General features: G+C 54.4%; 5 protein-coding genes across 5 annotated transcripts; 3 read left to right on the top strand and 2 right to left on the bottom strand.

Annotated features, from left to right (window-relative positions):
- Positions 1-444: 444 nt before the first annotated feature.
- Positions 445-3,165, top strand: J3D65DRAFT_631884 (putative MFS peptide transporter Ptr2). Its single transcript, XM_066800958.1, has 7 exons — positions 445-868; positions 922-1,244; positions 1,295-1,497; positions 1,546-1,719; positions 1,799-2,198; positions 2,271-2,498; positions 2,552-3,165. The coding sequence occupies exons 1-7, from the start codon at positions 831-833 to the stop codon at positions 2,923-2,925; spliced, it is 1,740 nt and encodes a 579-aa protein (XP_066652984.1). The 5' UTR covers positions 445-830; the 3' UTR covers positions 2,926-3,165.
- On the top strand, positions 3,166-4,441 carry J3D65DRAFT_678941 (uncharacterized protein; the record flags this gene model as incomplete). The annotated part of the gene is made up of 1 exon (XM_066803673.1): positions 3,166-4,441. The coding sequence occupies exon 1, from the start codon at positions 3,383-3,385 to the stop codon at positions 4,439-4,441; it is 1,059 nt and encodes a 352-aa protein (XP_066652985.1). The 5' UTR covers positions 3,166-3,382.
- Positions 4,442-5,550: 1,109 nt separating this feature from the next.
- On the top strand, positions 5,551-6,567 carry J3D65DRAFT_604987 (uncharacterized protein; the record flags this gene model as incomplete). Its single annotated transcript, XM_066798316.1, has 1 exon — positions 5,551-6,567. The coding sequence occupies one exon, from the start codon at positions 5,551-5,553 to the stop codon at positions 6,565-6,567; it is 1,017 nt and encodes a 338-aa protein (XP_066652986.1).
- Positions 6,568-10,812: 4,245 nt separating this feature from the next.
- J3D65DRAFT_604988 (fungal-specific transcription factor domain-containing protein) lies at positions 10,813-12,552 on the bottom strand (the record flags this gene model as incomplete). The annotated part of the gene is made up of 1 exon (XM_066798317.1): positions 10,813-12,552. The coding sequence occupies one exon, from the start codon at positions 12,550-12,552 to the stop codon at positions 10,813-10,815; it is 1,740 nt and encodes a 579-aa protein (XP_066652987.1).
- A 4,059-nt stretch (positions 12,553-16,611) lies between these two features.
- Positions 16,612-18,280, bottom strand: J3D65DRAFT_678944 (uncharacterized protein; the record flags this gene model as incomplete). The annotated part of the gene is made up of 2 exons (XM_066803674.1): positions 18,225-18,280; positions 16,612-18,136 (listed from the first exon to the last, which is right to left on the bottom strand). Exon 2 carries the CDS (start codon positions 18,061-18,063, stop codon positions 16,612-16,614), a length of 1,452 nt encoding a protein of 483 aa, XP_066652988.1. The 5' UTR covers positions 18,064-18,136; positions 18,225-18,280.
- Between the last annotated feature and the right edge of the window lie 1,263 nt (positions 18,281-19,543).

Below are 19,543 nucleotides of genomic sequence, written 5' to 3' on the forward strand. Positions count from 1 at the left end.
CCCGGCCGACACCACACCTTCGCAACCTCACTCATTCTTCCGCTATCTCTGCGCCTCAAGGCCTCATTACTCCGAAGTCCTTGGCAAGAACCTGTCTCACGACCCTCTGTCGCCTGATAACCGCTCCGGAAGCCATCTTATCTCGCCACAGCTTCTAGAAGCGACGGCTTTTCTAGCGCGAATTTGTTGCCGTTGCACGCTGGCGGTCTTGGCCACCAATATACGACTGCGACCTTCCTCTTGGAGAATCTTGACTCGCAGATGGAAGGCACTTCTTGGGTAGTACCAGGCTGGGCAAGACAACACGTGAATGCTGATGGCGCAAAAGTCAGGCCAAAGGATGCCAGGAGCAGCTTTTATACCCCGCATCATTGGATCAGCGCGGCCTGCAACCAGGTTCATCGCATGCACCTCTTCGGCCCATCAGCGGTCGCTGCAGGCAATCGTCGCCCGTTGTAGGGCACTAGCTGTATTCAAAGTTGCAAATCTTCCTTCCTTGAGCGACTACATGCATGCCCTTACATTTAAGCTTACTTGGCTCCCGGCCAGCCAACGGCCTCCCGTCAATGCCTTGGCTGATACGACAGCGGCTTGCAGACCCGTACTGATAATGCGGTGAGATGGCTATCTTTTGTGCCTGGATGCAATGTCTAGGTGCAACGCGCTATTATCCTTCAGTACTTAGTCGTGATGATACAGCCGTCCAGTGATTGGTGCTTTCCTCAAGAGGCGAAAAGGGATGCAGATTAAATGCGGAAGACTTCCTTTCCTCCCAGCCTCGTGCTGCCTCGACCCTGTCTTGTTGTCCACCACCCAATTGACCTCCAAACATGGCAACCGGTGACCATGGCGCTACTGAGGCAGTGATGTGCGTTTCTTCAAAATCAATTGAAGTCGCATGCAAGGCTGACGAATTTTTAGGTTGGAAGAGTCCGTCAAAGCAGAAGCAAAGCAGCAGGGCCACGCTAATGACGACCATTCGCCGCCGAGCCAGTCCCTGGTCCATGAAAAGACAAACAACGTGGAAGCCGACGAAAAGGCGCCGTCCATTACTCCGGATGGAGAAGAGCCCTCGGATGACGACAAACGACATTTGCGCAAAGTTGGAGAAAGTCTACCCGTCTCCGCCTTCCTGATTGCATTTGTCGAGCTTTGCGAAAGGTTCACCTACTACGGAATGGGTGGCTTGTTCCAAAATTACATTCAACGGCCATTTGACGGCAGTCAAGGCCGTGGTGCACTTGGTAAGAATCCTTTCTACGGTCTCCAGAGCGTTGCACTCACTGTACGAAAGGAATGGGCCACCAGGGAGCAACTGGTCTAAACTTGTTCTTCCAATTATGGGCCTATGTCTCGCCAATTATCGGAGCCATCATCGCAGACCAATATCTGGGAAAATATGTTACCATTGTAGTCTTCTGCGTCGTATACATCGTTGGACTTTTTATCCTTTTACTCACTTCTTTGCCTGTGTCATTGGCTCACGGGGCTGGTTTGGTAAGATTCTCCACTTGGAAACCAAGAGACATTACTGATATAATCCAGGGAGGCTTCATCACAGCTGCCATTGTTATTGGACTTGGCACTGGAGGAATCAAGTCAAACATTGCACCCCTGATCGCCGACCAGTACAAGAGACGAAAGATGGAAGTGAAGACGCTTCCAACCGGCGAGCGCATCATCATCGATCCCAGCGTCACCATCCAGCGTATTTACATGGTAAGCACTGCGGGATGACTCTGCCATCTCTCAATGGGCAGCAGTATTTCCATGTTACCTCTGCTGACCCTGCGGAAAGATCTTTTACCTATGCATCAACTGCGGCAGCTTGGCACTGCTTGCGACACCGTACATGGAGCGCGATGTCGGCTACTGGTCAGCATATCTCCTTTGTTTGCTCGTATTTTTCTGCGGCCTCGCCGTCCTCCTCCTCGGGAAGAAATACTATATTGTTAGACCTCCGGAAGGATCAGTCATCACCAACGCCTTCAGAGCCATTTGGATCATGATCAAGCGCCGGAGCCTGGATGCACCAAAACCTTCGTACCAAGCGCGGCTCGGGAATTCGCAGGTCATGAAATGGGATGACAAATTTATCGACGAGCTCAAGAGAGCATTGATAGCCTGCAAAGTCTTTTGCTTCTACCCCGTGTACTGGGTGGTGTACAGTCAATTTTCAAACAATTTTGTCTCGCAAGGTATGTTCCACATGCGTGCAAATGTCCTTGGCTCTGCAAGAACAATCCCAATGTTTACTGACAGCTCTTTAGCCGGCGACATGCGAGGCCACGGCATTCCCAACGACCTCATGCAGAACTTCGACCCGATTGCAATCATTGTCTTTGTTCCGATCCTCGACCGCTTGGTGTACCCCTTGATGCGCAAGATGCACATCCGCTTCCCGCCTATCAACCGCATCACGCTTGGATTTTGGGTCGGCTCTCTCGCCATGGCGTATGCAGCAATTGTGCAGCATCTCATCTACTCTTCAGGGCCATGTAAGACATCCACTTCCATCGACTCTGAGTTCCAACTGACACGGACAAAAAAGGCTACAAGGACCCTCTCTGCCCGGCCTCCGAAGACTCCTCCGGCACAGCTCAGGGCAATCACATCCACATCGCCGTGCAAACACCCGCCTACATGCTCATCGGTATCAGCGAGATCTTTGCCAGCGTGACGGGCCTCGAGTATGCCTACACCAAGGCGCCGCCGTCGATGAAGTCGTTTGTGCAGAGCATGTACCTGCTGACCAACGCGTTTGGCTCGGCCATTGGCATGGCGCTGGTGTCGGTTTCGGTCGACCCCAAGATCCTGTGGATGTTTGTTGGTCTGAGCTGCGCGAGCTTCATTGCGGGGTGCTTGTTTTGGCTCTGCTTTCATCATTTGAATGATGCAGAGGACGAATTGAATGCGCTGTCATGAGGCTGTGGCCGGGGTCCATGGAAGGTGTGGGCGAGTTGATTGGGACAGTATAGGTCGGTCTTCGATTGAGTGAGAGATACCTTTCATAGGGCAAATGCTTTGGGCCGCATCAGAAGAGTCAGAGCTGCTCGGCTGGGAGGGAGCAGCATGCAGTGTTTTGATTGTGTGGGAGGGGAGTGAAATCAACCAGAGGAAAAGATACGCTTAGTCGCTTGCTCGACCCAACGTCTCAAGACTGCAATTGACTTTAACACCATGAAGTGTTAACTTGCCGTGCACGGCGACTTTCCGACCGCACCGTCACGCGGACTCAACTTAGTAGCACCTACGCACCGCCAAACGACTGTACTTTTCATTCTCTGCCACACTTTTCATTCTCTGCCACCGACAACCCATCCACCCAGACTTCCTCTTACAACCGCATCCCTCGACCGTGTCACTCCCGTCATCAAGAACCATGACGCGCAAGCGTAAACACGCGCAGTCGAGCCTCGTCGGCATTGAACCTCTCGCTGCGGATGAAGCAACCCAAACTCTCGGTGTTGACGACAAAGACGACATTCCGAAACGACGCCGCCTGACCGCTGGTACTCACAAGAAAGCTCCTAATGACGACCTCGCAAAAGCCACCAGAGCTCTCCGAAGATTCCACTTCGATGACCCACGCGACAAACTCCCACTGGGCGAATTCCCTCGCGAAATCGTACGCCAAATTGGTGATCATCTACCCGTCGATTCATTGCTCTCACTTGCGGCCACTTGCAAGAACCTCAAGCGCCTTCTCCGTCCAGTCACAAAGCACCTGGAAGTCGATCGCACCTCTCGCCAGACCTTCGCAAGATTTCTCGAACGCGATGCGATTTCGCGGACCGCCGCACGTGAGCGAGCCAGCGTCCACGACTACATGAGAGCTTGCTCAGCTTGTATGAAGCTACACCACGTCGTCGATTTTTCTGCAACTCAGCTTCTTCAGTCACCTAAGACCAGAAAGTGCCGGGGCCAGGAGGCCGTTCTTCGCCTGTGTGAGCACATGACTGTGTCATGGGAGTTCTTGAGAAAGAGCGAGATGGATTGGTCCCAAATTTGTCACGACTTCGGCTGCATGCTCCGCTGCAAAAAGGAACGCCCTGGCATCATGACTTCGCCATCTCAGACTCACGACATTGCCGTCGTTGCGCGTTTTACGCTTTCAACCTTTAAAAGAGGAGCTACGGTGTACGAAAAAGACATCAGGGCTTCTCTGGGACGCCTCGGCTTTCGGATCTGCCCCCATACAGTTACGAACTCCAATCAATTTGCCGATCTTGAGGGATTGGAAGTGAATCACAAGCCCGAGGAATATCGCATCTTGGGTGCATTCGAAAAATGCCCCGATTCAAGTTGCTCGACTAGATTTCGCGTCGATGCGCATCCCAGGTTATTCTCGACCTCCATTGAGCTTGTCATCGAGAGGATAGTCGGGGCCTTAGTATATGCCGACGACACAGATTGGCTGGTTCAGTGTGGAGCCAATTGAATACAGAGGCCCATATCAACGCCAAAGGGAAGGAGAAGTACAAAGCATTGGGGGATCAGATCAGACCATGGACTGCGAGGCTGTGACCTCAGATGGCGAACACCGGCTGAGGGAGGAAATCTCGGGTCGCTACACCAGGCTAGGAAGTAGAACAAAACAACAGTGAAATCGGAGCATCGTGGAAATTAAGCAAATGATGTTTTTAGTACTGCTGCATACTCAGAGTTCTTGCAATACTGCACTTTGCGGATGGCGTTGGGAGAGAATAGAGGCTCTTGGACATCACGAGCGTCAGCTCGACGATAGGATGAAGACACCCAATTTGAATGTCTCCAGGACACTCACGAGGAGGAAGGCTGTTGGGCAATGTAGAGTAGAAGCGTTGTACGAGAAAGACGTTCGAAACCACTGAAAGTGTTCCTGGCTTGCGGAGACAACGATGGCGTTGCCAGGTACCTATATAAACTGCAACCGCGACATCATTCGTATCAGCCGGTTAGCGCAATGGAATAGGACTCCGTCTCAACACTGTTGTCACCGACACCTTAAAGTGTAAAACCTGAGGGTGTGTGAGCGTAGGGTTTACGCGATGCGGGAAGCAATTCCCCAAGCAGCCCAGACTTGAGTTCGACTCCCTCTTGGGGAGGAATGAAAGAAGGGTAAGCGCGTTTCTTTTTGATCTTTTGCGGTGTCGAGCGAGGCCTTAGGCTTTTGTTTTTTGTGGCTGTTGTTTGGATAAGGAGCGTTCGTTCACCACTGCGGCTGCGCTTGTTGTTGTGGAGCTGTCGTCCGCTACCTGAGTTGCGCTCAGGGAGCATTCATCCACCGTTACAGCTGCGCTTAGAGAAGCAGTGAAGCGGTGAGACTTGCGCAGACTTGAATCGTGAGCATCTTGACATTGGTGTCGTTGGGTACATGTACTGAATGCTCCCAAACTCGGCAACACCCCGTCGAGCACCTGCCTCGTCGTGCCTGCCCGGCGTCCGCCAGCGCGCACCATCTACCCTCCCGTCTCCCTCTTCAACCTCTCCCACACCACTCAACTCACCAACCTTCCTCCACGACAACCTTGATCTACGCCGCCCCGAGAGCCGTAGCGCTCAACCTCAATGTCTTCAGCGAAGCGGCCGCGTCTCTCCCAGTCGCAGCCGGCTGACGACGCTGCAAAGCCCCACTCGGATCAGCCGCTCAGTTCCAACCACCGCCATGACACCTTCCGGCTTGGAGAACTGCCCCCCGAGCTCGTGTTTCGGGTCAACGACTACCTTCCCACCGCGTCCTCACTTTCACTCGCGGCAACATGCAAAGGTCTGAGGCAACTCCTCGACTCCAAGACTAAGCAGGCGCTGCGCGAGTTTGAAGTCTTCCGCAAGTCCCTCAAGTCCCGTCAGGACCGGAAAGCGTTGCTCACTCCGCGCAACGAGTTTCTGGGTTTTCTCCGACGTGATGCTCTTTCGAGGGCCGCCAGCTTCGAACGAGGCCGCGAAAACGAAGCTCTACGAGTCTGCTCGTTCTGCGCGAGACTCCATTCCAGAAGTGCATTTTGTGCCGGGCAACTGATGCAACCACCGGAGACACGGAAATGTCGGGGAGTTGAAGAAGGCGCCTTCCGGATGTGCCAGCACGTCGGTTTTGAGTGGAACTCCCTAAGGACCACTCCAAGCTTTACACGTTTCGACTGTCAAAAGTGCGATAGGCGTACTTACAGTTTCCACGAGCGGGCCAACGTCCCTCTCTGGAACCAAGAGCCTTATGTCCACTTTCAGCTGAGGACTTATCGGCGTATCCTAAGCTATGAACCGGGGACAGAAGTTTACGGAAAGGACATCAGAAGTCGGCTGGGAGAATTGTGCCTGAACTTGTGCCCCCACACGGTGACAAGCTCGAAGCACTTTGCTTGCATTCAAAATATGGAGTTCGTACGGGACGTGAGAGAGGCCACCTGCGTCGGACAAGAGCTTTGCATCTATCCGGGCTGCAAGACGACTTTTTACTTGTCTTGGCACACTCCTTGGACCATTGTTGGTTCCAGGCGTGGGACCATCTCCATTGTCACCGAACGAAATTTAGGACGTTTGGAGGATGCCACCGACCCAGACTGGCTAATTCAATGCGGCCTCCTTTGATTACAGGTACTCAAAGCGGCCAACACGAGGACCCGAAGGGCTGCGCAAAGTCGGAAGAGGCCAGAGAACAGCGACTCGAGGATTGGCCATTTGCAAAGATCGCGGGAGGTGGAATTTCTGCATGAGATTGCCCCATCAACAGAACGACACTGAATTTGAAAAATGGAGGACACAATGGCACAGCGCCAGCATGGTTCAGCGCCAGCATGGTTCGAGAGCGCTGAAACTTACACAAACTTGGCCAACCTCACAAAAGCCTTCGACTTGTCGCAACACAAGGAACATTCATACACGTCCGCCAGTCTGTCACCTTTGCTCCGGCACTCAATACTCGGTTACAACGGACGAGAATCTAGCTGGGAGACGGCGGCAGCGTCATTTCTTATCGCCGGATGGATATTTGGGAAGTATGGGAAATAAAAGCTAGCGGATGACGGACAACGGACTATTTGCACGGGGAAGAAGAGAGATTCATTGATCATGGGTGGACTGGACTTGCAGCGGGAGGTAATTCAGAGACAGGGCTGGGAGCCATTTTGCTGGGACGACAAAATGCTACTTTGTCGAGCGGGCCATAAAAGATCGTGGTCATCTATCTGACACTGTTAACAAATTCAATCTCATCATTTTCCCATGTATTGTGTATGCGGCCTTGGTAGTCTTGGTCGGAATTGTGAGCCTACTTGTGAGCCAACCATTGACATGCCTGACAAGCTCAGAGTCAAACTCTATGCCAGGTTTTCAAGAGTTTCCACGGGAGGAGGCCATCCCTCCGTTCACAGTAGCAAGCAGCACTCAATCCAAACCTACCTTCCAGGCGGCTCAACCAAGCAATACCAAGCAAGTGCAAGCCCACCGTACCGTCGGCGTACTTCGAAGAGCCACCGCCCACCCTCCATTTCAGCCCTACACCACGGCCGAACCAACAAGGCAAGAGGGACAGGCCCCACGTGCGGACCGCCCTCCTGCCACCGCGACCAAGGGAACCCCCGCCAAAGGGGACCCCCCGACCCTTGGGCTCGGATTCGTTCCGATGGGAAACCAACCAAGTCATTGTTCACGTCAGACCCTCCGGCCGGGGCGTCCTCAGCGCGCGGCCGCGTTGGGACACCGTGGCCAGCCAGCCAGCCGGCCAGCGAGTGAACAGAGGAGAGAGCAGACAGAGCGCATGATGCGGGCGGGCGAGGGAGCGTGCGAGGGCGGCGGCGGGCGGCGGCGACTCGAGTCGAGTAGGTAATCGGCCTCGGCCTCTGCAGACGCGGGCGGGCTCTTGGCTGACGCCATGGCCAACTGACGAGCGAAGAAAAAAAAAAAAAAAAGCGAAAGAACCCAACTTCGGATTTTTGGATTGGAGCCCATGAGGCGTGAGGGGGAAGGTCATAGCGAACGGGGCGGGATTGATGATGAATGAGAAGTGGTGGTGCGCGCGGCGGGCTGCTCCCAGGGCAGGCCTGTGTTGTTGGGAGGGCGCGCCCTACCTGACGGACGACGGACCTTAGGTGGCTGCCTGCCTGCCTGCCTGCCTGGGACGGGCCGGCGCTGGCTGGGTGTGTTGCGTGGGTGTGGCGTCACACTTTACTTTTTTTGTTGGTGCTGTGGTGCCTCTGCAGTTTTCTCCGTTCGGAGGGTGATGCACTGAAGGCACGGAGAGTCTTGGCCCGGTCCGCTGATGTGTACTGTTAAGTAATATCCGTCCTGTGGCGATTCATGGAATGGGTTCAGCGTGTGGTGTCAACGAGTAGAGGCCCTTCTTGGCTCGGTAGTGGTTCGGGACTTGATTGATTCATGGCAGTGGTTTGCTTCGATTAAGCTTTTGTCGTGCGCGTCGTCGTAAGGGGAAAGGTTTGCGACGGTTGACGGACGGAGAGAGGGAGGGAGGGCGGGCGAGAAAGAACGAGGAGAGAGATGGGGAGAAGGAGACGTTGGATTCAGCGTCAGCGCCTGCTCTTCTGCCCTCAAACTGACCTGCTTAATGTGATACTAGTTTGCATCTACAGTCAGGTTCCTTCATGCAGCAGAGAGGCGCCCAGATGCTCTTGGCAGCCATCCTTACCATAAACATGTCAGTACCGTCGGAACGGAGGATACGCGCGTTCCCGCTATCTTGATCTTACCTGATGGTTTCGCGCAAATCACGTCGGCACAGGTGTCCGCATCAACTTGTGCCAAGAGAAAGCCCCCTCGCGCAATCCCACTCTGTGCCGTCCTGAGCAACTCGTGATGCGTCGCCTTTGCTCGGTAGCCCGAGCCACATAGACCGCCTTGCCCAAAATAGAAGCAGGTTCGCTGCTTTCGGGCCGTTTTCCCATGCCCTCGAGGATGACGTGCCTGTTGTCGTAGTGTTTCGCCGACCGGAGCCTGGCCGATCCCGGTCGAGGGTGAACATGGGCACGAGCCAGGGCGACGCGAAAAGAGCAAGTGTGGTGCAAACGGCGGACACACGAGGAAGCCGGATTGGCCTCCCTGTTTCAAGGTTTGCGGTCGCTGCGTGCTTAGTAACGGGCGTGGGTGGGGACTGAGAAAAAAAAAAGGGGAGGGGGGGCGAGAGGGAAGCGAGGTGGGAGGCGAGGTGGTCAGCAACACCACGGTTTGCACTCGACGATGTGGGAGAACAAAGTTACTACAACAGGCAATTTTCTGGGCTCCAGAGATTCGCTGGCCCTGTCGAATCCCCCAGATCTGTCGTCCTGCCGACGAAACAAGCTCTACCAAGCTTTTCTGCGCGGGTGTGGAGGAGGCTGTGTAGCTAGCCGAGCAGCGGGAAGGCTGTGTAAACGTCTGTTCACCAGGGGACTCCGCAGCAAGGCGCAGGGCAGTGAGGCTGTGCCTGCCTGGGAATTGAGGCTCAGCCTGCGCTTGGACGCTGAGCCTCAACTCCAACGTCAACTGTTGCCAGAAACCATCAAGAATCAACTGAAGGTGACCACAAACTGTCTCCGGATGCCGCACACAACGGGTCGGTGATTTCGGCCGCGTGACGAGGTCTGCGGCCTGTCGGACCGTCTTGCCGTTTCTCAGAGGCACTGGCCGGCTGCCCTCCCCGCCAAAACGCCGCCGATTGTCTCGTCAACAGCTGATGCGCTTACGACGGGCTGCTGGCATTGCCAACACCTTTTCCGCGCCTGGCGACATGACCCGGACTCCAATGGCTCGACTGGCTCCGACCTGTCCGCCTGTCGTCGTCACCGGGTAGCCTTTGGCCACCCTACCACAAGGCATTCCTTTGCTTCCGGCTTCCGGTCCGCGACTATTCCTGCACCGTGGTGTCCCAGGAGATGAAAGATAGAGAGACAGACCCACTTCCTGACTGGCACCGCTGATTTGAGTCGCTTTGATTTGTCCACGCGGCTATCTGGACTCCACCTCGACGTAGGCGATGTTGCAAGTAGCGAATGAGATGTCGTACTCTCAGGTCGGCCAAGAGATTGCCAAGAGGACTTGAGGGTGTTTAAAAGGTCAACACGGCAGTATTAAAGCAAAGAGGAGTGGAATGTCGTTGTGAAGGGTAATTTTCTGGTTTCTATTCTTCTTCTACGCAGACCGGAGAACACTAGTGCAAAGAGACCGAAAAATGGAGCCAGCAAAGGCATTTTCGCATCCTAAGATCTTTGAATTCTTTTAGTCACCGAATGCGCTCGCTGAGTCCGGGCTCCGCGGAGCGTGCCCCGAGCTGGATCAGATCACGGGCAGTTGAAAGGCGGTCTTGCGTTTCCATCTTTCAGGCTTCTTTCGAATAGATTGCTAATTCTGTCATCCAGACACCAGCATTTCCACATGTCTGTCGCCGGGTAATGTGCCCTATTGAGAGGGGGCACCGGGCTGGTTCATCTCCATCCGAGTCGAGAAGTTGTGACCGATGTGATCCTTCGAAGGCGTTATCGGAAAATCTCTCGCTTCGACTCTCCGGACCAGACTCCAGAGATCCAGAATCCGTTGAGTCGACGATAAGGCTTCTTTCTTCTCTGCAGTACGACTGTTTCCACGACCATTGGTCAGGCATATTTCCTGAAGACTCATTTGTCATATGACTGTGATATTCATCATGATGCAAATCCAAGCCGGAACCGACGTTGTCAGAATTCTTTCGCTGTCATTGTCCACGTTGCTATCGGCCCCGAGGCCAGGAAATTGGTGAAAAGAGGGGACAGGGTATGTCTCCGCACGGATAGTTCCCAGCGGTGAGCCTCCGACCGCCGATTGTGAGGGTTAGGGCTCGTCTTTTCCACGAGGACCCAGCGCAATTGATCAGGCAAGCTGCAGGTCCATGCCCATGGCCATCATTATGGCACGACGACATTCGGTCGAAGTGTCCCCTGTCAGGTCTCTGTGCTCCCAAATCTTTTGAATGACCTCGGCCATTTGGTTGAGGACCCCAACACCAAGCCTCACGCCCTTGGTAAAGAGGAACAACGCACGCCTCCGTAATTCCTCGCCTTCTGCTTCGCAAGCCGTTATCCAGATTGGCCAAGACACACCACACGTTTGCAGCTTCTCTTCAATGGCATACACGGCCTCCAAATGTTGTGCTGATGCAAGAACCCAATGCTGGACTTCAGAAGCTGGTAATTTTCTGAACTCTCGGTTGAGATTGATGTGACAGGCGTAATAGAAGGACATGCTGTGGTGCGTGAGCAGCAGTTTCTCCATGCCCTGCCAGGCTTGGATACCAGCAACCTCATCTTTGGCGCATTCGATCATGGCCTCGACCTCTTGCAATTCGTGTTCCGTTGTTGGGGTTTCGCGATCCCGCAGAATGTGCATCATCCGCAGGGACTCGAAGAGCGCTCTGGGAACACCGAACATTGCGTCCATTCGATAGTCGATCTCCGCCGGGAGTGGTGAGCCACAGTCGAGCAGATTGATGTGCGAGTCGTGGTTCGCGTCGATGAGGCGTCTCGAGTCCTGAGAGAAGTTGAGCAACTCGACGCAGCGGAACATTTGGTAGAGGATGGCAGCCGAGCCAGAGCTTCCCCAGCCCGGGCCTTGAGCGCGCAGCCAGCTGCGAGCGCCATGCATATGGACTCGCCAGTCTGTGGGGTGACCAACTATCCAGCCAATGGCGCCTAATAAGAGTATTGTTGCAAAGACTGACTCCGAGTCCAACCGAATATCTTGCAGGCTCTGCCTGAGGTTCCCGAGACACTTGCCGTAGTGCCTGACGGCTAAGCGCGAATAATTATCTATGAGAGACTGTTCTGAGGCCTGCTCAGCAACATGGTAGGCCGATATGGCATATATTCCATGCAGAAGGGCCGCGTGGCCAGGCCGGCTGGTGAGCACCTCGCCGGGCTGCAGGACAAGCGGAATGCAAACATTCTGAAAGGGGTTGTCGGTCGATGTGATCGGGACAAGCATCCTGGCCAGATTGGAAGTGTAGTGGTGGAACAAGGAGCGTTCGGACTCGTTGGCGAAGAGCATTGCTGGGTTGATCTCCATCGGGAGACTGGGAGCGTATTCGTATCGACGAGGGTCGTAAGCGCCAACGTTGAAGTAAAAGCTTGAGTCTTCGATGGGGGGAGGACCATGGCGGTGAACATGTCGGAAAGGGAATTGAGCGGTCGTTGAGAGGACAGAAAGGTCGAGGGCTGTCGGTTGATGGTCGTAGTCGGAGCGGACCAGCATCTGGATATCGTCGTCCTCGTGGGTCGATCCAGGGACGGAGAAGACGCCAAAGGGACCAATGATGGACTCGCAGGGCGATTCGAGGGTCTCGAGCCTTGCCAGAGCGTCGTCGAGAAAGTCGTCTGGGTATATTGGGTTCTGACGGTCGGCCTCGCTGATTAAGCGCCGAGTGGGATAGGCAACATTGGGAAGGGTGTCGTTGGCATCGAGCCATACAAGGCGCAGGCCATAGCCTTTGCACTCACGGCCGCTTTTGGAGCACCTCTCGCAGGTGGGTTTGGCGAGGTCGCACTTGACACCGCGCTCTCGACATGTCCAGCAGCCGTTGAAGGTCTTTGTGCGTTTCTTGTGGGTGCGCACCATGGTCCAGCCAGGCGATGTCAGCGGCACGGGGGGAGGAGGAGGGGCGGGGAAGCGGAATCGAGGTGGAAACGAACGGTAGGGCTGCTAGGGCTGGCATGGCTGTCATCCATGACGGGTCTGGAGTGATAATGTAGTCGTGGAGTTGCAGTAGTTGCGTTGCCGTGATTAATGTCCAGTCCAGCGGGTGGGCCGGCGAACGGGAAGAGCGGCAGCACACTCAAGACGGGCACTGCGCTGCCCGCCAGGGAGCGCCCAAGGGCATCCAACACCATCAAACGGCTTCGACGCTCAACGGACGTCCACTTGGCTTGCCGCCGGCCACAAAACCTTTCACCCCTCTATCAAATCGGTACCAAAATAGAAGGGCCCCGACGTTTCTCCCACCACCGTCCCCCCCACCTCACCGCAATCCGCTGCCTCGACGCTTTCGGATCCAACAAGCCGGACCACGGGGCCTTCAGAGCCTCTTTCTTGCAGCGCGGTTCGGTCCGCCGGCCTGGTTGGCAGCATGGCTACTGTACCTTTGTCGGCGTTGCCGTAACACGAGCCAACCCCGTCTCTGCCTCACAAGGAACACTCCCTGCCTCCTGCTTGCTTGATCGCGGAAGATGCCAAAGCCCTAAGGCTTGCCACCGCTTCTAGAAGCATATCAAATCGAGACCCAAAACTATGTCAACCGACATGACGCACCTGCCAGAGGCTTCTCGTGCGCCCAGAAAGCCCTCCCAAGTTTTGTCCTGACTCCCCAGCTGGCCGGTTGCAATCCAGCCAAGGCGGTCACCCCGAGCTCTCCACGTCACCGCGCAGTTGATCCTCCGCATCAGCCGCCCCTCTTTGCCCTGGAAGTCTCAATGTAGGTACAAGCTCAACAAGCGGATTCCACGCCATTGAAAGCTTGACGGGCCCGGCTTGCGGTCTCTGGGTTTGACTGACTCAAACGACGCCAAAAGACTGGCAATCTTTTCCCTAATCTCTGGCAATCGGCCTCTGGAAAACCTCACCACGACAGCACTTGTGACGACTCCCCGCTCCACTCGTTCGATGAGTACTTGGTCGGTTCCACACTGCCCAGAGACGTGTTTCTAAATGGATTCTTGGCCGCATCCCCGTATGCAACCAAGAGCGATGAGATGTACCAGTGAGGATGGAAATTTGTCGGGGCACGGACGGCTTGGGGCTTATGGTGGCCATCGCATGCTGAGTGTGATGAGGGCGCCAAAGACCAGGCTGAAGTCGCAAGCCCCGGTGGAGTCAGTCAAAGTCCCTGCGCCGCCGGGGCTGGGTGCTTCATCACCAGCCACCCACTCTGCCAAAAGGCGAGATCCTTGGCACCCCCGTCGGCCTTACTGTCGTCGTTGATCTCCAGGTCCGTGATCCTTGGCGTGTTGATGTACCCGTCCTGACCAGGTTCACAATTTGCTTGGCAGTGACCGGAAAGGGCTGACTGCCCTCGGGTGGAGTAGGAAGCCCCCGCTGTCCGCATTATATCCGTGCGTGAAGGTCCACCTAGTGTACCCGATGGCCATTATCGACCACTGACTGCGTATGCATGGCCATTCCAAAGAACGTGACCAGCTCTGCTGCCAAGATTACTATCAGAAGCCACCGGGGTTCGCGGAAGAAGACAGCAGTATTCCCGTCGTCCCTTGTTTGGACCCGTCCTATTGACGTGCAGCATGGGCCACAAGCAAAGAGCCGCTTGGAAACGCAAGGCCAAATCAGCGCTCTTGTGTTAGGCGAGGACACTCACTTCTAGTGGGCTGGCATTCTTCTCATTGGTCCAATTCACTCAAACCGGCGGCATTGAAGCGCGAATCAGTCTGGTGGGCCACAGGAAGACCACAGGATTTTGTTTTCCTCGTTACAAGGCCGAATCGTTCCGCCGGAGACGGTCCCACATTCTTTGGAACGGTCACTGCATCTAGAACGGAGAGCGTTCCTCCGAAGTGTGGGTTTGAGCAAGATCTGGAGGTACCCAAGTGTTGACTGAGCTGTCATGGCGCAACGCGTACTAGAAAAAATCGCCACAGTGGCCCAAACTTCGAACCAATGGACAGTCGAGAACCGTTTATTCCACCTTTAAGGCACAGGAGCTTTCTCCTTCTGCGAATCGCTGAAAGAGACAAGAGATCCCTGTCTTTCTCGAAGTTAAACGGCACCATTGGCCAACTTACTCGCCAAGTGACAGTAAGCATGAAAGCATGGAATCAAAGCTTCACGCAGACACTCGTGACCTCCTTCTTGCCAAGGTAACTCCTTACTCAAACGGTCAAGTACTTCCTCCACATTCTTGGGGGAAAAGCCCCATGAAGCGGTTACAAGATGCTCTGGGAAGGCTTGTGGCTGGACAAGCGGAGCAAGGCGCATGTTAGAGGCTGTACAGCGACTGTTGCGCAAGTGGCATGGCGGCTGCGCCCTGGCGGCTGCAAGTTCCGGCGTGATCAAAGGCCTGGCTGTGCACGAGATGAATCCACGCTCCATGCCTGCCGACTTTGAATGACCGTCAACGTGGCACAGTCGACAGCAAGGACTTTTAGCTGTGGAGCGCGGGCAGTTGGCTTTTGCAATACGAAGCCCTGTACAGAATCTGCCGTACTCCGATGTGTATCTTTCGGCCGAGCAAAGTCCAACTCAAGGGTTGCGATGTGTTGCTTGGATCGGACTTGCTTGAGCAAGCACGGCCCCTTCGCTGCCCCCTCGGTCAAGTCACAGGGTGGTACGCATGGCGCGACTGACGAACCAAAGACTTGTTGACGGTCAGTCTGCCTGTTGATTGAAGTCACAGATCCGACGGCACCATCCAAGATCCAGCTTTCCGAGAACAGCCATCATGGAGCCATCTTGGCCGCTCAGGTTTTGCTTTCGTCCAAGTAAGTGTTGTCTGGAAGCAGGGACTGACGCAGTCCGCTCATCGCGACAGACAGGTGGCATTCCTCGAACCCTACCGTTCCTCCCTCGTGGCAAACTTCAACGACGCGCGGCCAGCAATCACAAGCAGAAGATAATCAGCTTCTACGATTTGATCTTCACGAGGGACAGAACATCAAGTGGTGACTGAAGGGCATGGCACGGACGAACCCCACCGGTAGCCAACTCCAAAGTTGTCCCCTGAACCGACTATCTCCGAGAGCTATACATAGCATGGCACGCTCCAAGTCCCCTCCACGTCGGCGGAACGGCCAACGGCAAGCACTGATGCTCGAGGGAGTTGGTCAAAGCCGGAGAACAAGGCGAACCGTACGCTGTCGTGCTCGGGCAGAGGCGGCTAAGCGCTCGTGGTCAGCGGAATCGGACGCTACCAGGACTTCAAGTCGAACTTCAGAAATAGAGATCACCCACGCCATCACCAATGGCTCGCACTGTGTCGCCATGCTGTAAGCCTCCACTTGTTCTTACCCTATACACGCTCAACCAAGGCTTAGCTGACTCGTGGAAACACCAGGACCACTTGGATCCCGAGGCTCTTTCGAACTTGAGAATCCGTATGGAGTCTCCGCAGATCTACTTTTCCATCCCCTGATCGCTCGCCCCTGGCTCTTTGGCTACCAGCGCGCGTTTGAGCCCAACAACGACACCGAGTCAGACGCGAAACAAAACCTCGCCGTTTCAGCCCCGATGACACTTTGGGTTCGTGTCAGAAATGGCTGGCAAGATGGGAACTCTGGACAAGTTCGCCAAAGAAGAACGAGGGCAAGTTCACGGGCGAGGCATCTCTTCCGAGCAGCCAAGGCGCAATGCCAGAGCGGAGAAGGAAGTGACAAATTCGAGACAAGATGGCTTGCTTGGTCAGTGGAAGAGCCAAGGTGCCTCATTGCCTTTTCCGGCAGAGGAGCAGCGAGAATCAAAGGCAACATCAGACGAAGGTCGCAAGCAGTACGTGCAATTCACTACACCAAGAGTACAATGAACTTCCGGATGTATTTGTCAAGTCTACCATGCTGAAGAGATTGTTCCAGACAATGAACATTGTATGCAAGCGTTTTGGGCTGAGAAAGACTAAATTGGGCCAATCTGCTGGTTTCGTACTGTTGATGAATGACCGGAATGTCCCATGTGCGCCTACCATCCACTGCGCACGACACCAAACTTTTCTTCGTCGTAGTATTCCTCCTCGAAGTCTTCCTCCTCGTAGTACTCCTCCTCGGTGTACTCCTCCTCGGTGTACTCCTCCTCGATGTTTCCCTCCTCGAGTTTTCCCTCATCGCCGGATTCGTCGTCGCTGGATTCGTCGTCGCTGGACTCGTCGTCGCTGGATTCGTCGTCGCTGGACTCGTCGTCGCTGTACTCGTCGTCGCTGTATTCGATCTCGTCGTCGGACCATACGCCCTTGTTGTTTATCACGTCAAGGGATCCCTCTGGCCACCATCCTTCGCGGTACAGTCTCTCGCGCCACGATTCCTCGCGTTCAATTGGGGCGTCCTCGGTCTGAATTAGCCATTCTGGCTCGTCCGGTGCCTCCATGACACCCAGATCGCGAGTGATTCCGAGACTGATGATGCCCTCAGTGACGTCGATGAAGAGTTTGGTATTGCATCCTGGTTGCGTGCAATATGCAGTGGTTTTTTTCGGAAGGATGGCCTGGAGCTCGTCGGAGATCTCTTTGCCTCCTTTTTCGTCCGCAAATTTGAACTTGAGACTGCTGACATTCGGGAATGTGTCCTTGGTCGTGACCGTGTGGGGGCAGACTTGTCGCTGCCATTGTCCGAGTCTATCCGCAACGAGCTTGCCTTCGGTGACCCAGCCTGGATAGATTTTCGCGAGGAGCCGATATTTGGTGATTTGGACGGTCTTGCTTTCGTCGATTGCGCTGCCGGTGTTGGGAGGACATGGGTCCTTCTGACGCGTCCTCCTGAACCTGAAAAGCTTGCCTTCACTGCCTTCGTCCGAGCATTTCTGGCAGTGAAAACGGTCGTTCGTGACCCCGTCGTCGTCGCCTTGCAGATTGTCGGAGGGAGGGATTCGAGCCACGGCGTCCCAAGTGTAGGTCGTGTGTTCGCAGGGCTTAAATATTCTTGCTCTTCCTCGACATTTCCGCAGCTTTGGTGGGTTCAGGAGCTGTGTGCTGGTGAAATATCTAATATGGTGTAGCCTACTGCAGGCCCCGCAAGCTCTAAGTGGATCGTCGAGTCCGCTGGTTCTTTCATGCTTGATGCAGACGGCCAGCTTATCGCGGTCTTGCAAATGACGAAACTTCGAACGAGAGGCCTCGTCTGCCTTTTTGGTGATGGGAAAGAGAATGCCCTGGAAGTCCCGGCATGTCGCTGAGAGGGACAGGGTGGATTCCGTGGGCATGTTCTTTCCGACCCGGTAAAAAAGCTCCGCTGGAAGATCACCTAGTCGAAACTTTTTGCCATCATTCCGAAGATGCAACTTTTGAAGTCTCTTCGTGACCTCGGTGATCTGGTCAACTGTTTCGTCAAGCTTCGATTTCAAGAACTCTTTCGTCATGTCGGCGGGCATTTTGTTGGTGTTGCAAGGGTGAGGTGACTCGTGGAATCCCGTGGCAACCATTTTGTGTGGTAGGCTTGACCGAACTTTCCGGAAAGGGAGTGAGATCAAGATTCCCAGGTGAGAAACAGGAGGCCTGGATTCTCGTCAGCCTTCAATCGACTTGATAAAGAGGGGACCTTGTAGATGTAGTTCTTTGAGCAAGAGACAGACAATGATCATACCTTTGAGTTGTTGGAATACGTGGAGTGTTCGTTTGAGACCAAAAGTGTCTTTTGTTCAAGTTGAGGTGGGTACCAGATTGAGATGCGCTGAGGTGAAGAGCGGACAGAAGCGGGAGCGGAGGAGCGTAGAGCTTTATACCCGAGCTGCTTTGCCAGATCAATTCACAGTCAGCGGATCTTTACATTGGTACAGGGACATTTGATGCCTGGTACAGGGTGTGAAGACCCTTTGCCATTATTTTTGGTTGGCTGCATTGCAACCAGGGAAAAGGGGCGACAGATTACGTTGTTGTCGTTGAGTTGCCGCAACCATGGATTGCAATCGGTCGCATTGCGCACCACTTGACCAGGGGATTGCGTTGCGTGTTCTTGAGCAGCACAACCGTGGTTTGCACATGCGCTCATGGCTTGCTATGATCTGATGATTGTCGTCCGCACGTTGTCCAGGGAGTGGTCGACTGAACCTACTAGTCACAACCCGAAGTTGGGATGTCGTTGAGAGTTGTACTGTACATTTTCTGCGCCATCACACTTTTATTCAAGTATACCATTTCTCTGAGCCGTCGGCCCAACTGCGTAAATCAAAAGCCTTAAGGTGTGATACGTCAGAGATGGATTCGGAAACATCGTCTTGTGTCCTCAACAAAAATTTTGAATATAAGAGGAGGAGGAGCAAAGCAATAAGTAGATGACTTAGGAGTGGACTAGGCGTGAAAAACTGCTTTTAAGCAATCAGCACAACTCGGCAACGTAAACCTCTATTAGAGGTATGTGATTAGTTGATTGCCCAAACCAGCAGGTGCCGGATCGATTGAATTGCGCTGCGTTGAGCGACTCGATTGCGCAACTTGCGCAACGGGTTGAGTTGTTGACCGCACTGATACTCAGGGGCAACCACCAAGTAGTGGGAGGAAGACGAAAATCAGACAGCAAGATAGATCAACTCGAGCCTCCGTCGAAGCTTGTGGTTGAATGATGTCAATCGACAAATCGCCGTCTTTGTTGCGTTCTCAAGCGCAAAGTGCAACCATCCGTTCTCAGCAGAATGCTCCCGAGATCCCCTGCTTTCGGCTCCGCTCTCGGCTCCCCTGGTTTTCAGAAGTCAGGATCAGTCGTCAAAGTCGTGAATATTAAGCGGCCGACTCGTCGAGGCTGAGCGTGGAGGTTCAACGTGATTGATCCACTTTGGGTCGCTAGGATCTTCGAGTGGACCAAGGTCGCGTTTGGTATGGATGTCAAGCCTCAAGTTTCGAGTATTCCGATATAAATACCGCACAATCCAAACGCGAGTTCCACATTCCGGCTCTGTGCAGCCTCCC

This window comes from Phyllosticta citribraziliensis (assembly GCF_038025025.1).
Source record: "Phyllosticta citribraziliensis strain CPC 17464 chromosome Unknown J3D65scaffold_9, whole genome shotgun sequence".
Classification (NCBI taxonomy): domain Eukaryota; kingdom Fungi; phylum Ascomycota; class Dothideomycetes; order Botryosphaeriales; family Phyllostictaceae; genus Phyllosticta; species Phyllosticta citribraziliensis.

Coding starts and splice junctions, on each gene's coding strand:
- J3D65DRAFT_631884 (XM_066800958.1), top strand. CDS start 831: ATGGCAACCGGTGACCATGGCGCTACTGAGGCAGTGAT. Junction 869..921: donor GGCGCTACTGAGGCAGTGAT/GTGCGTTTCTTC, acceptor ACGAATTTTTAG/GTTGGAAGAGTCCGTCAAAG. Junction 1,498..1,545: donor TGGCTCACGGGGCTGGTTTG/GTAAGATTCTCC, acceptor GATATAATCCAG/GGAGGCTTCATCACAGCTGC.